The following is a 17,211-nucleotide window of genomic DNA, read 5'->3' as shown; positions in this document are numbered from 1 at the left end:
TATACTCCTTTTTTTGGTTACACCCCAGGTACCATAACTGACTCCTTTTGAGGTGTATATCAACACCCCTTGCCAAATTTACACCCTACTAAGAAGGGTGTAGGTGAGAAAAATGTGTGCCTGAAAGAAAATGCAGATGGAAAATAACGATATGTGACACTTTATTTGCATAGTCTCATAAAATTCTAACACAAATAAGTTGATACCACTGCCACGAAAGCACACAGGGATGATAGCACTTGTAAGATGGCAATACTGGAACCAGATGGGTGTCCGTTCATGCACAAGACCACAGGGTTTCAGGACATGTGCCAAGATAGCTGACATACTGATAAGGGAACACTTTCTCTTCTGAGGTACGGGTATGTTACAACCATAATGAACGTAGCATAAACAGTACTCTGTATGCTGCTGGCAAAATTTTAAAAAGCAGTTGTGCGGACTCCTATCCAACATCCATTTTTTCAGAACTTCCAACTATAGTTAAATGTGCTTATTGTGTTAGACATTCACTTGAACAGTGACGTAAAATTTCCAAAGCAGTGCCCACCTGTTGGCACGGTGAAACCAAAAGTCATATCTAAGTCAGTGGCTAAGTGGCTAAGTAAGCTCTGACTAAAATAAATACTCAATAAATAAGAGAAAGTTACTCAACACAAACAATGTTGTGGCAGGATATACATGTCGCAGTAGCCATGAAAGCAGTCTAAAATTGATATTCTATGCAACATGAAAATATGCAGTCAACGGCCTGTCGATGACCGAATGTTTCACCACGCGTCACAGGTAATCTTACTTCATTTCAATCCGTGGAAATTAATTTTTCTAAATTGAACTTCCTAAATTTTCTAAAGCACTTGGCTCCGCCTATCTTTATCGCCCTTTTCTTAGCGCAAAAAAAATAGAAAAACGACGAAAGGCTGTCACGCCCAGCTGGAGGAACAGGATCGGAAATCAGCGTCCGTAAAGTCACATGTATCACGGCTGCGGAAAAGTGACGTGCTTTTTCCAAAATCCTCTCTTCCTGGCTAGTCGTGGTGGCCTTTCCTCCTTTCGTTGGGGTTTTTCGAGCTCAGGAATTGGGGGGGGGGGGGGGGCAACAGAGGTAGGCGGAGCCAAGTGCTCAGTTTCGCTCAATTACGTCACTAATTTTCGCTGTGCTAGGGACTGTACGTCCTTGCAGAATCAGGACAATTGGGAACTGACATTCTATTTCCATGAGAAAAAGAAAAGGTAGGTTAACCAGGCAAATTTCGAAGTTAGAAAACTGAATTTCCACGAATTGAAATGAAATAAAGCTACCTATAAGTGGCAAAACTTTCGGTCGCCGACAGGCCATTCACTGCATATTTTTACGTTGCATAGAATATTAGTAAGACTGACTTTACGGTTACTGGGGCACCCTACATGTAATATGACTAGGCAGGGAACAGCTGACACACCTTCGCATGTAACAATGCAATATTGAAGAAAACATGCTAATGAGAATGCAGCATAAACACAAAATGCACTAACACCATCTCACTGTATATGCACTAATAAGTTGAGTAACATGACTGTTCCCACGTGCAACCCTGACCTCCGGGGGAAAAAAAAAAGAAGTCTTTCTTCATACTTTATACAGGATACTCAGCAAAAGAAAATGAAGCTTTAGTTGATGAGCACCTGCTGAAAAAATAACTTACAGCACTAAATGGGGTCATGAACATTCACAAACCACTCACAGTTTTGTTCACAAGCCGGATGACTGATGCTCTGGGCTTTGTCACACCCAGCTTAAACCACTGGTGTTCGATATACGTGAGGACGTTGAAAACTTTTGCATCATACATGGCCTGAAAGAGCCAGTAGGCAGCAAATATTGCGGCCACACCGTCTTCTGCATTGATGATTCGAAAAAGTTCCTGGCTTTCAACTAGCAGGTGCATGTGTTGTGCCTCCTCTAGAGATGCTCCTGTGTACCGCACACAAGGTGTCGAAGGGAAGTCTTCAGGCTGAAACACAAATTACCAGAAGTTGAGTATTATAGTAAAGAATATCCAACACAGCATTTCTTTTTTTTTTATTGGAAACACAGCACTTCACACTTTTTCTGCTACTTCAGTTAAAAACTGGTGCTCTACAGCAAGTACCACCTGTCTCTAACTCAACTAGCAGGAAGACAGTCTCCAGTTTTCTTTTATTGCTCTCTTTGTGACGTGCTGTCTCCAATAAAAAAAAAGACACTGCATAACCAAAGAGCAACATACTGAGCTCAAGGGATGTTATCGTACCTGAGAGGCTCATTAGTATACAGAGCAGCATATGATAGGAATATGGAAGATAAAGAAGAACAAATGACAAGTATTACGTGGCAGCAGAGGCTGATGAAGCTTTGTGGCATACACAGCATCAAAATGGCCACTGTCACTGCATGCAGTTGTTAGCACAATGCTGCTGGAAACGACTAGCCAATTAACTCGACAGCAGGTAATGAAGAAACACGGTGGATAACAAAACAAATGGCCTCCCAATGCAAGAAATACGGGGTGTCTGCTTCCACTGGAAACAACACTTCATGAGCAGGGCTGTAAAAATATTTTTGTGGCATTTTTGTTATAAACAGGTGCTGTAGCGCCTCCTTGTAAAGCAAGTACATACCACAAAGATGTCATCCAGTTTTCCTTTGTTGCTCTGCTAGTGAGGTGTTCTGCTTTCAATTAAAGCAGACATCCTGTACAATACAGATAAGATTACCATCGAAAGCTGATAGAGTAGAAGCTGGCTAATTAGAACTTCATGGGGACGCAAAAGAAGTTTGAATTAAAAGGCGCTTGTATTAACAAAAGTTAAAGGAAATAGAGCCATATCCAGCGCTGGTAAAACTGGAATCGCCCAAAGTTTCCTTTGTAAAGAAGTCCGTCAAAATTATGAGGATTTCGCGGAACTTCATGGATTCCGGTACGCTGCATGGAGATAGACGCTTGCCACATAATTTTGCGAAATTGTGCAATTCTGTTCTACTCCTAAGGCGGACCTCATCCCACACACACAAGCACCAGCTCTAATTTTTTACATCAGTGGTGGTAGTTTTGAGATGGCAAAAATCACTTTGGCAGGCTACCTTTTTACATGGGAGGTGGCACTCAGTTTTAATTATCCTTAGTAGGAGAGATCTGCATGTGAGGCATGAGGGGCATTATAGATAGATGTCTATGGGAAGCTGGCGGGACCATGAATGTTCGAATTATCTGGAAATTCGAATTCGCAAGTGGCAAATTGACAGGCTTTTACTGTACCCTTCTCACACACTGTATTAATGCACAGTCTCATGTAAACCGATGACTAAGCAGCAACCTAAGCTATGTGACAAAGTTGTACACAAGTAAAAAAACTTACATCTACGTCTTCATGAATGAAAAGCTGCGAGATGCCATCCGGCTCACGTAGGCAACGGCACATGATGCGCACTGCAGCAACAGCAAAAAGGTCTGTGACAGAACAAATGTAATTACCAAATGGCTGCCGTATGCAAACATACACTACAACAAGTAGTGGCTTACGCTTTTTTCGTGCTGAGCAGACATCATCCAAGTGGGGGATTTGTTGCACAATCTGAAGAAGTGAACTGCTGGTGGAAATTGTGCCTTTGAGTGTAAGATTGACCACCTCTTGAATGCCATCTTGGACCGCAGAGAGAGCCAGCCGCTGCGTGAGACATTCGAAGTCTCTGAAAAACTGATAGCCAAGCAAGCCATTATAATATGCATCGAGGACAATTGCTGGTGATCTTACCCGCTCTGCAATCATTATGTAGGGGTATGTTTCTAATGACGCTTGCACAGGCATTACCGCCAGCTTTGCGCACCTTCCTTTGTAAGTTGCTGCCATGCGTATCTTGATTTGCTCTTCATTGGGGCTCCTCTTCTTGTGCTCAGTCTTCAGCCATTCTTCGTGTGCTTGAAGGCTTGCATCATCCTCATGATCTGTCCCAAGTGGAATATTCTAAAAAAAGGAATGTTGAAGACACTTGATGTGGAGGGTCCTCTGATCAATGTCCCATCAGTGTCCCATCAATGATGTGCTCCAAACGATGTTGCACAAGCCCTAAGGTGTTTGTCATTTCTAAGAAAAATTAATGTGAAGTGAAATATAATTAGGGCCTGACTTAAGGAGTTGGTTTTGGAATGGGTTTTTGGGTAAATTTGGGTTAAACTCGAATTTTTCTAACGTCGTTGTGGGGGGGAAATATCGGTCGGATTCGGATTAAACGCAAAAAAGTCAGGCCCTAAGTATAATGGATACTGCTGCACCTTCAAATTAAGAACTGGCAGCTACAGAAATGCAGCGCATGTGACAAAAGTGTGGTTCGAAAGCTACAAAGCTAATAATCATGCAAAGCAAAACAAGAGTGCATGGTGGCCCAACAAAACCGTTCCAAGTGAAAAACAAGCGGCAAACCCATTATAGCTCCCATGATGGGAGAAATTCGAGCAACAGCAACAGTGCCTTTACCTGTCGCCTGGTTCGCTGTAGCTCGGAGTTGGCACGTTCGCTACTAACTCGGCGCCGATGGCTCCCGAACTTTTCCCGCTGCTTTTGCACTTCATGGTTGTTTTGCAGTTTCCTCCTTTCATTTTTAAACTTGTTCTTCAGAGCTACAAGCCATGAGCTCTGCAAAATTTGAAAAGCAATGGCAGTTAGGCTTCTTTTTTGTGTGTGAGCAGCACGCCACGCAGGGGACCACTTCCTTCACGTTTTTTTCTTTGGTTTTCATACAGCGATGAAGGGAGATTTAATTTAAGGGGGCATTTCTTCATGCAGGGCTCGCGAATAGAGTAAGCACAGTCAATGTTGTATTCTTTGTTTTCCTGTTGTCAATGGCATTTCTTTGGAGACAACGACGAGCCCTTCATCTGCGAATTCGCAAAGAATTTTAGCGTGCGGCACTTTGTCCAGATGGTGGCACATGTTTCGGTTGCTCCAACCTCTAATTCATTAAAAATCAGCGACTCATCCTTGTCTTTCAAAACGCATGTCACTGACAAGAGAAAAGTGAGGGGAACATGCCAATGCATATCTTATGATGACACTATAGACCACTAGAAGAGAGAGGATGCAGTGTAGCTGGTATGACATACTAGATGATGAACCTTGAGATAAGGACAAAGGGGAAATTCTGTCGTGTCGTCCCTTTTTTGTCCTTACCTCAGGGTTCATCTTCCAGTAGCGAGTATAGACCATTGCAAACAAAAATCCCCTTAGACTCGCTGAGGAAGTGCTTCTGCCTTAAGCACATAAAGTCGTACACCTAATTTCAGTAAGTAAAAGGCGGAGCAGATAAACCAATATTTCTACAAGCAGACTATACCTGGGAGAGGCAAGGGTCTTAACTTTGAACTCGAGGAATGCACGGAACAATGCAGAAAATGTCACCACTGCTTCTCTCGCTTACAAAGAGGTGCAGAGAAAATTGAATTTTTTTTTCCTTTCAGTGAGTGGTCATAGGATAAAAAAAGAAAAAACATCAGTGGATACTGGTACTAACAAATCCATCCCCAATGGTGTCCGCAAGATGTGGATATCACTCCAGTAACATGCTCACAGCTTTGTGGTAGAACAGATGAGATGGATACCTGGAGTGGAGAAAAAAAAGGGGACACATTGAACAAAAGTTATTGGAGAGGCCATGCAATCTCCGTGTGCTAACTTTTCCCAGTTCTGACAAAATGTAGCCTTGCCAAAAGCCACAACCACGTGCTGAAAAGTGTACTTACAGTGTGGTAACGACCATTGACTGATACACCGCGTCAACTATTTTAGTTTCAAGGGACGACCTCAAGGGGTTGCCACTGGACACAGCGGCAATTGATGCATGCAGGCCACCAAAATCTGGGAGTACATAACCCTTGCCGTCACGGTTGTCTGGGCGACTCCTGCAAGTTTCAGCATGCAAGCCATGAAAAAAGTGCTTCAGAGAAATACAGCCGAAGTGTCATAATTTGAGGCACCACAGCCGAGTCATGTTATCTCGTACCATCAGTTTGCATCAACAGGAGATGTCACAAAATGTGTGCATCTTTTAGCGGTCGCTGTGCATCAATATCTCAACATTCGCAACACAATGTCTCAAACTGCAGTGAACATTACACAGTGAAATGACGGGATATCTAGCTGAAGGGCATCTCGCGATCAGTCAAAGCGGATGTATACCATTCAGTGTACTGGCATGCCTGGCGAATGAGTGTGAAGCCTGCCTGGGGCTGCTATTCTTTTTTTACCGCCTCTGTTGCAAAGCAAGCTCCAGAACACATAACTCATTTTTGAAAAAGGGAGTGAAAGAGTGTCCTTTTGTGCTTCACCGCGACAAAAAATATGTAAACCAAAACCGATAAATTACTGCAGCAAATGACCTGGTTTGGCAGTAGTTTTTTTTTTTTAAAGGTGTCCAGTGAAGGTACGAATAGGGGTAGCACCCATTTTTATAATGACAGCGCCCTGTTTAAGAAGCTATATTTTTCACAAAACTTATATGAATTCTTATTTAAATAATGAGCACCTTCAAGTCATTCACGTTGCACGCAACTTGTATGTGGTATCGGACATATACTTGTAAAAAAAAATATATATATATATATATTCGATTGGCATCACCTGTTTGCAGGAATCTAACTGAACCACCCTGTATGTAATATACAGGCTATCTTTGTTTAAACAACACCGAGCGCTTCACAATGAGTATGATAAAAGAAAAGTAAGGCTCATTTTTCTTGTGGAGCACCCTTTACCCTTTAAACAAAAGCACTCTGTGCTGTTAGCGACCGGAAATGTTTAACACCAGGCACTGACATTATCCATAAAATCAGGTCATACTGAAGGAATGGCAAAAAATATGTAGGTTGGCAATACGATTACCACTGAGGTTAATGGCGGGATATCTTATAGGACAATGCAATATCGTCATTTATGGCTCCCACAGCCAGCACCATGCTATCATCGCGACTGTACACATACATCCTCCTTATAAGGTTTCAGGTAAATGTGCACATCATTACCCTCAGAGAGATCAGTAACAGCATGCTTTCCAGTCATATGATTATGGCAGGAAAACAGTGTCAGTCACACAAGGACAGTCCTGTAATTTCTTACATGTTCTGTGCTACAACACAACTGGTTCCAGGTGTGGGTTCCCCTAAGTCAGAGGCTGATGTTGACTCTACCCATGTTGGAACTGAGTCGACTGATGAGGACGTTAGAGTGGGCAAATTCATGCAGTCTAACAGGGGCGCCTTCTCTCCTTCGTCAGTGCTCACACCATCTCTTTTCGTCACCCGTATTGTAGCCAAGTGAGGGATGACATCGTCGTCCACAAGGGTGACAAAACAGTTGAAGTCTTTGTCAAACATCTGCAAGTGGCAAGTACGCATTCTGCTATTACTTGCGGCTAAAGGTGTTATCCTGCAGAATTCATGAAGTATGATGCCACACCACCAATATGGTCTCGCGAGTACTTTGTCCCAAACTTCGGTAAGCTGCCTTACCGTTTCCAGCTTCTGGCTCTCCGTTTTTACCCGTGGCGTCTTTGCAACCCCCCAAACTGCGTCTCGAAACCACTACGGAAACCAAAATTGCAACCGACGCTTACCATTGCTAAAGAAAAATGACTTGCAAGAACTGCGGAACCAAACAACACTGGCAACATACTATATAAACAGACAAACGCGCTTAACAAAGCCAAAACGTACGTTACGTAGCAAGATAGCATTTCACACATCGTGCCAAAGAAATACGGCGCATGTTACCGTCTCAACGCTATTCGCTGTAGCGTAAGATTGCTGCAATGAAAGTAATAGGAAAAATAGCAATACCTTGAACAGTACGCTGTCGCACTGTACGCTGCTGCCCAGTAGGGTACATCCTTGTATTGCACCTTTCAGATTGCCGAGGGTTGTCCTGGAGTCGAACTGAAACTTTCGCTTTAGATCTGTCCCGTCAATTTCGACTAGGCAGACCACCGCAGACATCGTGCGCGGAAAGTCGAAGGTGGCAGCAAAACGGGAAGTTATCGAAAGTCAGCACCCCTGTAGATCGCCAAAACTGTCACTATAACACGCGCACATGGACAAAAAGTTTCAGAACTTGAAGCGTTCCAGCGGTTACAAATGCCGCCAACAGCACGGATGGATCGGATTCTGATTGGATTCGTGAGTGGATAGGAGCCGCTCTTCGTATCGGTGACGCGTTTTTTTTTTTTTTTTTTGTCACATTTGCATAATGTTTATTGTTTCTTGTTATGAAAGAAATACACATACAAAAGAAGAGAAATAAACAATACCACACTTAACGAACTGTAAACATTTCGCGCATTAAATGTAAAACTTGACATCGTACAGACATCGTACCATTTCCGCTTCCGGCGGCTGCGAGATTCGGCGGGCGATTGCGAGCATGGTTGCGAGTGTCTTGTGTCCGTCTGTCAGACGCTTTCCTATTTCAACTGTATTTTTGTCTTGTGCCAATCTTGTCGGAACGATATCCTCTAGCTGTTGAAGGAGATCCTGCCGTGCAGCACCGTGAGTGTCTTCCTCCAAACAGCTATGCGCAAGCAGATCAGCAGCAAGGAATTTAGATGAACTCGCTGTTAAAGTTACAACCACGCGAGCCTTGTGGCGTCAACTTAGTGCCCGTTTTACCATGTCGTGTCGGTCACCACTATTGATACCACCGACCACCTGTTGTGTGTGAAAATTTTGTCCATCCCCTGTGCATCGCATGCACCATGCCATATCTCACTGTCATTTTTCATCTTATGCTGTCATCGATCACCGCTTGTACATACCAAACATCATTACTCAGTTACGGGGAAGGAAAAAAGACAATGTCGTGTTGGTCTAGTGCATAGGACGCCATTTCCAGCTGCGGTAGTTACGAAGTTCAAATCCCGGCAGTGGGTTTTCTTCTTCTTTTTTACATTGGTAGGTCGTGATTAGATAGGTGCATTGGCTGTGTGTGACTTTGGATTCCTTTCGATGTGATGGGAAAATCGTCCGAAGAAATCGGCCCGGTGTTTTCATGGGGCTAGGTTACGTTAGGTTAGGTCGATTATGATAAGTTGGTTTGTCCAGGTTAGGCTAGGTTAAGTCAGGTTAGGTTAGGGAGCATGGTGTTGACATAGTCACACTCTTGACACACTTCACACATGTGAGAGTTAGTTAGGTTAGTGTGCCGAGATATTACATCAACGTGAGGGTAAGTTAAATTCTCTCACTTTGTTTCGGCATCTTTTTACTGTATAATTAGGTTATGAACGACCACAAACAATGGAAATGTCGATGTTGTTGTAACGTTGTTGGTTGATAACACAGTGCGGACTGTCGCTGTTGTTGTAACTGCAACTGGCTGTTCCCATTACCGTTGCTGTAATGCTAGCCATGACGTAAGAATAAACAAAGGAGAACCTTAATTTTCTGTGACTGTGTCATAAGATTAAATTATGTAACAACAGAACCTTAACGTGTCTACATTTTCGCTTTCATGTTTGTCATTACAAGGGAAGGGCAATTTACAAATGTGAGAAAGACGGAAAGTGATTACAGTCGAAAGTTCTTCTGATCCCGGAGGACACAGTGGGGGACGGGGGGGGGGGGGGGACACACATAAGCCACTACCATCTTACCACTCCGTTAAAGTGAATGAGGCATGCATGGTGCATAATTAAACCAGAATACACACAAAAAGTAACCCTTGCTGAGTGGAAGTGTCATTGACTCATACTGTTACAAACTGCTCTCAGATGCCAAACCTTCGGTACATCTCCTGCACGCGCTGCCAGTGGAAGGGATTCACCCTCAGAGCTCTCTTCCGCCACATGCACTCAGCTCATGGCCATGAGAAAAACTGGACCTGCGGCTTGGAAGGATGTATGATGACGTACAGATCCTACTTCACATACCGCAGGCATGTGACAAGCAAGCACAGTGGCCTCCTTGGAAGTCACGACTCACGAGCCACCTCTCAAGCCACCCAGAATGAAGGCAGTGAGGAAACTGGGGAACCCACGGGGGCCGAAAGTACGGTGTCTCAGGACGATGATGGCAGTAATGAAGCTGATGACATCAGTAATGAAGAACAAGATGCATCCAGTTCCGTATGTACAGCAGATTCTACGAAGCGCCTTGCACTCTTGCTTCTGAAGTGGAAGGAGCAAATGAGGCTACCAGAGTCCAGCTTGAATGAAGTTGCAAATGATGTCATACATTACATCCAGGACTTAGTTCAGCAATCTGCAGATACACCTGATGCACAGCCACTTACTGACATCATTAAGGAGCTGCCTATTCTACAAACAAAAGGTGGTCGGGAAGACTACTGGAAGAGCACACTGCCTTTTGTACAACCAGCGACGATGTACCTGGGAAACAACTCAAAGGGAAAGCCAGATACGTTTCAGTATGTCAGCATACTGAAAGTTCTCAAGATGTATCTGCAGTCTCCACAGGTTCCACACGTAAGTGTACAACAGGGCAGCGAAGGCCACCTCAAAAGCGTGTTTGATGGCTCCGCCTTCAAAGGGCACAAATATTTTCAAGGCGATACCAACAAGCTCTGTATCCAGCTCTACTGTGATGAATTTGAAGTCTGTGATCCCTTGGGTGCCAAAAGAGGAAAACACAAGTTGGTAGTCATATACTATTCACTTCTAAATGTGCCTGCTGAGTACAGATCCCTTCTGCAACATATCCATCTAGCTGTGGTTGCACGGGACAAGCTTGCGGAACGCTATGGACTGGACCGTATTCTGGAGCCCCTTGTGAAGGATGTCACAGAGCTAGAAACAGAAGGCATAGTCGTGAATTCTATACGGTACACTGGGTCAGTGCTGTGTCTCTCAGGCGACAACTTATCCAGCCACCGTGTGGGGGGATTTGCAACAAGCTTCAGCCACGGTCGCGTGTGCCGCTTCTGCATGGCTTTGCACTATGAACTGTCTGCCAAGCACAAGGAGCAGCATTTTCACATGCGGTCTCTTGAAAGCCATGCATACCACCTCGACATGTTGGAAAGAGGGTTGCCTGCACTTTCATTATATGGAGTGAAAAGGCCCTGTGCATTACCACTTCACGGGTTTGACCCCACAGAGCACCTGCCGCCCGACGTGATGCATGATGTTCACGAAGGCATCTTGCCATTCCTCCTGAAGCACGTACTTTCCAAGCTTGTTTCTGACAAATATTTCTCCTTGGAAACCTTGAATGCTTCCATTGAAAAATTTGGATACGACCCATGTGATGTGAAAAATAAGCCCGAGAGTATACATCCGACTGTTCTGACAGGCAAGGGCTCGCTGAAAGGGAGTGCCTCTCAGAAGTTCTGCTTATTCAGGAACATTGCTGAGTTCATTCCGCAAGAGAACAGGTTCTGGAGGCTCTACACAATGTTCCGAGAAGTCGTTGACCTGATCATGTGCAGAGACTTGCCACTTGACCACGTTCCTTATCTCCATCGCCGCATCGAGTTTTTCCGGCAAGAATTCCAGACACTGTTTCCAGATGTGAGAGTCCCATGCAAAATGCATTACATACTCCACTACCCCACCTACATCTATAAGTATGGACCACTCATCCAACTGTGGTCCATGAGGTTTGAGGGAAAACATCAATACTTTAAGGACATGGCGAGAAAGCTAAAGAATTTTAAGAACATAGCTTTCTCAATGGCACAAAGGCATCAGCTCTACCAAATGTACATGTGGACGCAACCAGACTCCAAGGATAGTGTATCCAGCAAGGGCTGCAGGACAACCCCTACAGAGCAAGCACCTGAGGCTATCCAACTGTATCTAGCAAGCCATGGCATCGAGCAACGTCAGGTTGTTTCCATGAAGAGCGTGGAGTTCAGTGGCAAGGCTTATGTCACGGGCTGTGTGCTCACGTCACAAGGGGCTGATGGTGAATTACCAGAGTTTTTGGAGGTTTGCGGAATATATTCTGTCAACCGACGCATCCTCCTGCTTGTTAGGAAGCTTGCAACGATGGAGTTCAACGACCATTTGCATGTTTATGTTGTCGAACGTAGGGAGGAGACTTTCATAACAGACATTTATTTTGAGCATGTATCGGACTTGCTCAAAGTGCACAGGAAGGGAGACATGTTTGTCATAAATCCACGGCAGGCACTTATATGATGGTTGTGTCATCGTCCTCCTCCCCTTTAGATCCTACTTTTGCATTTTGTTTGTGTATCTGTGCGTTCTTTGTGTACATATCTGAAGTATGGTTCTGTAAATAAGCATTGCATGATCTCTGACCACTAAATAGATACTTATTGAAGTCACATGTCATGTCGATCAGATAACTAGGACAATGCAAGGGGCGACTATCATTATAGGGCCACTGACTGCAGCAATCCTTAATTTCTCAATTCAGTTTTTTTTTTTTTTTCAATTCCTCAGTTCAGCAAAAGCAAGGACAGGTACTTGTTCAAACATTCTTTATGGTTTGACAGTAATGCTTGCATGCTTTCCATGCTTGTCCATATCAGCTGGTCTGCACAGAGAAAACATATGCACGAAGGGTATATGTTCCCCTTCACTTCGTGAAGAATGAGGGTAAATTAGCTCTTGTCAGAGAAGAACTGGTCCACGTAATGCACGGATCGAGACGTTTAAGTCCATGCTGCATGACTGCATTCACCGAAATTAAAAACAAAAAAAGTAAAACCTGGAAAATATGACTTGACCGGCTGCAAACGGTTCTGTGAAGGGGGCTTCCCGCAATGCTTACGTGTGCAGGGTGAAGCCCGCTTTAGAAATGGGTGGGTCACGTACGTAATTGAAGGCTTTGTTTAAAAAATCTGATCACCTTAGAAATATCCAGTCTAATTTTCAACGGCCATGAGTTTTCCATGAGTGAGCCATTTTCATGAGTGGAAACGGCCCATTGCGATGTAGGTTGGTCCATTTCTTGTCAACCTTCCCTAAAGTTGCGCAATTCCGCGGAATGCTGTAACACGCTTGTAGTTTCACGGCACATAGCGAATTCCGTGCATTTTTGCAGAATCGTGGAAACGGGTGGCGTTAACTGTCAGGTGCAGTGTATTTGGCGTATGCTGAAAACACCATTTCTACACCATATGGTTCTAAACATAATGTGAAGGGGAGTTTTCTTCGCAATTACACCCACTTTACACCCCAGATGAAAAAAAAGTGCCCACAGATGGTGTAATAGAGGAGTATAACAACAGTTACACCCTTATTACTCCCATATTACACCAGAAAGGGTGTTCAGAAATTAACAGTGTAGGCAATGAATGTGAACACAGAAAAGGCTACGAGCTAATTCTCTTCCGTCTCCCAAACACACCTTCTTCCTTTATTTTTTCTATTTTTTGCTTCATTGTTTCTAATCGAACGGAAGGAACCGGGTTATGCACCAGCTTGTCTGCGTCCTGTCCCTTCGGTCGGCAGTTAGGTAGCGGAGTACCGCTATTCGCTACTCCTCTGAAACGCCGCTACTCATTCCGAAACGTAGCGCGGTACGGCTACCGGAAGGAAATATGTACCGGCGCTACTGCCAAGCTGCCTCGTAAGATTTTTTTTTTCTTATGACGAACATGTAACCATGATGAGTAGAGCCCAGACAACGCTTAGGCAATAAAATATTGTTTTATGCAGGAACTGTTGTTTAGAGCTTGGCTCTTGAGTGTCTCTTCGCTTGTATTTCTGACATTCTTGCAAGGTTTCCACAGAGTAACATATTGGCTTTGGATCGAAACAACTGTTGTGTACAGAACTAAAAATCGTAGCATCCTATTTTTGCCTCTAGTAAGCAATGCGTGCGTGTACAATGAACGCTTGCGGCATTTCGTACAACAGCTGTCTCGTTGCAATCTTTTCGCTACGCGACGGACAAGCAGCCCTGCTGTCAAATGTCATAGAACTGTATTCGTTACTATTATAATACTTATCACAATGAAACTGCAATTATCACAATAGGCTCGAATCATAACAATTGCGCCCTTCGCTGCGCATGACGAATCAACTTCGGTCTCCCAGTGCAACTGAATACTTCTCTTCTATGACAGGGAAGCCTGTTAGGGGCGGAAAGCAGGCTGTTACAAAACAGTTGTCAGTGCTAGGCGTGAATACTATTGCTCAGAGAGAAAAGAATATAAGCCAATCCCCTTCCCCAGAGCACGGGTCCAGGAAGAAATGTCCCCGGAAGAAATGCCCCCGGAAAAATTGTCTCCGGAAGAAATGTTCCCTGGAAAAAACGTCCCCGGAAAAAATGTCCCCTGAGGAAAATTCACTTTTGGTACGCGTGGACTGGTTGACTTCGGACGTTGACTTTTTAATATATAGGACGGTGTGAATGTTTGGATTTTTGAGCAACGAAGCGAGCAATCGTATATCCTATTCCATTTCCTAATCAAATATGGAATTCAGTGTTCGAATTCCAAATCGAATTGATGCTTCTACTGAACTGAATATATTTGAAGAGACCCGGCACATGGAGAACAAAAAAAAAAAAAAAAAAGAGAGAGAGTAAGCGCTATACTTACGCTTACATATACGTACCGTACATGTTTGTATTCCAATCTATGTTTTATATGCATCCACTTACGGTTATTCAACGAGTAGCTTAATTTATTCGTATTCAATTTGATTTTAAAATGACTATTCACACATAGCATTTCTTTGCCTAGGTAGTCGCTGTGGGTCAGTTTTGGTGAATTTGCTTCCTTGTGTCTTGCAACAATGCGGCCTGTACAGTCATGGGGCTCCCGAGATGTGATACCGCTAGACATATTGAAATATATTTTTGTCTGTCAATTTTGTTGCTTTCCCCCGCATTTTATTTCCCTCTTTACATAACACCGTGCACGTCGATCTGCACACTTCTAAAAAAGAACTTGACATGCTCCTAGTCATTCCGAATGACGTCTCCTCTCCTGATTTGTTGAAACTATACGTCGTACTACTTTCTGTGACACTTCACATTTGTGCTAATTAGCAGAGAAAATGTTTTCCCGTGTTAGCGTTGCGAAGCAACTATTGCTGTACGCTGTGAACAGGCGTGGACAGAGGACAGCAGGAGGGAGGGTGACAGGGGGCTAGTATGCGTCCTGGGTTGACTTCAGGGCTAAGTGAGCCGACATTCGTCAGGAAAGTCCGACGGAAAACCCAAGGAAAACCTCAGAGAGCACACCTGGTGACAGGATTCGAACCCGTGTCACGTTGTATCAACGAACGTGAAATTGATTGCAGTGTATTCCCTACGAGAAATCGCAAGTGAAAGTAGGTCGAGCTTTCAAAGTAAAAACCCTTAGTAAGTGGTTAGGAATTTTAGTATTTATTTTGAGCCGGAGGACTTCAAGACCTGCAATATCGCAACCGGGGATTTCGCAAAAATTCCACGCGTACCAAAAGTGGATGTTTCTGGAGGGCACATTTTTTCCGGGGGACATATTTTCCAGGGGACATTTCTTCCGGGAACATTTTTTCCGGTTCCCCCAGAGCACGCGCGTCTTTGTCTCGTTTCTTTTTCTTTCCAACTAGTTTCTTTGTTTTCTACATGTGGGGGAACTGAACGAAGAACCGGAACATGGAAGGAGGGGGCACCACGGTAAACGTTTATTATGTAGGCAAGGGGAAGGAGTGCTGTCGCATCCATTTTGCTACGAGGAACTTTTGTCGCACGATAACTATCTTGCAATGCAAATGCAATTTCTTGGATTGAACTCTGAAATCTGTAGACGGATCCTCCGTTTACTCGCAAATACAACGATCGTCTCACGGCAAACTGTGGGCAATCAGCGCCGCGTAATGCGATGGAGACGACTGAAATAAACTAGTGAAATGACCACATTTCGTGGCGAACGATCACACCTCTCGTCATCTCACAAAGCGATAACACGAATCGCAGCCAAATAGAAAAAAAAAAAGTTATCTTCACCTACTAGTCACGGCCGCTACTATGCAGAATACGGACAGGTTACATAGCGCATAATTGTCGACTTCCCTATTTTAGTTCGGTTATGCCATTCCTTGATTCTTATCATTTTGTGTGCGTACTGTGAGTTGAACTTCTAGTTTCAACAGAAGTGGTAATTTCATACTTCATTTCAAGAAATCCTGTTTCTGTAAGCTGTATTGAGATAAAACTGCTACCGATCGGCACGTGAACAGACTCTTCACAGCTGACTGCAATTATTTAGTATTTGCAATGCATTTGCATTTTTTATGATGGTTGTTTGACCATTTTGCATTTGAGATATAATATATTTTAGATATATAAAAATATATATTTTGCACAGTCTTCGTCGCACGCTACGTGCGCGGCAGCTACCCCTGTGCTACTCAAACCACGAAAGCACGAAAATCAACTCGCCGTCTTGCACGACAGTTTCAGAAGAGTTTTACGAGACAATCCTCCCTTCTACACACGTATAAACACCGGGAACAATGGCATACAGAAGAGACTCAAGGTCAAATGGTCCAGTCGGGAGAATCGCGCGTGGGACAGCTGTCCCACGCGCGATTCTCCCTAACGGGGTCATCCAAGGAAACCGCGACGGTGGCGCCCCGCCGTAGGAAGTACGTAAGTAAATTCAAGATGGCTACCGTGAGACCGTAGCCTTAAAGGAGCAGTCTAAGACCGAGAAAAAAAAATTAGTTTTTGATCGTGATGGAATGTCCGATCACTAAATAACGTTTTCAGGCAAGAAATATGAGCGTAGCAGAAAAATATCGCGCGCAGCAGTCGATTGATTCTCACGAGTGCGGAGAGCTCTCTCCTACTCCCGTGGAAGACACGTGAGAAATGACGGGCACCTCCGTCACGACGTGACGTTGTACGTTGCGTCCACTCCTAGGGCTCGCAAGTGACCTCGGCTGCGATCAGACACCGACAATTGTCAAGGTGACGGCGGGCTCCTTTCGCGCGCGTTGTTCTGCCGAGGGACGCATGCGCATCAGAAACGGCTACCTTTCTTTTTCTTTCCTTTTTTTTTTTTTTTTACAGAACATGGCGTCGGAAACATTGGTCATCTGATCAGTCTGCCGCCAGTCGATTCTTTTCGGTTGCACGGTGAATACACGCAGTGCAACGAAATCGGGAACTCACGTGTGGATTGAGGTCAGCACTCCTCCAAAAGGGAATGGGGACGTGCAGTGCGAGTGGAAGTTGCGATCGTTGAGCTAGTTCAATAAGTTGCAAACAGAAAGAACGCACT

General features: G+C 44.2%; 1 protein-coding gene across 1 annotated transcript; it reads right to left on the bottom strand.

Annotated features, from left to right (window-relative positions):
* Positions 1-1,650: 1,650 nt before the first annotated feature.
* LOC135389360 (uncharacterized) lies at positions 1,651-5,199 on the bottom strand. The gene is made up of 7 exons (XM_064619418.1): positions 5,188-5,199; positions 4,495-4,653; positions 3,775-3,984; positions 3,543-3,687; positions 3,379-3,470; positions 1,725-1,994; positions 1,651-1,668 (listed from the first exon to the last, which is right to left on the bottom strand). Exons 1-7 carry the CDS (start codon positions 5,197-5,199, stop codon positions 1,651-1,653), a joined length of 906 nt encoding a protein of 301 aa, XP_064475488.1.
* Positions 5,200-17,211: the final 12,012 nt, after the last annotated feature.

This window comes from Ornithodoros turicata, chromosome 3 (assembly GCF_037126465.1).
Source record: "Ornithodoros turicata isolate Travis chromosome 3, ASM3712646v1, whole genome shotgun sequence".
Taxonomy (NCBI): domain Eukaryota; kingdom Metazoa; phylum Arthropoda; class Arachnida; order Ixodida; family Argasidae; genus Ornithodoros; species Ornithodoros turicata.
The sequence above is the reverse complement of the archived record's forward strand: the minus strand, read 5'-3'. Positions and strand labels throughout refer to the sequence as shown.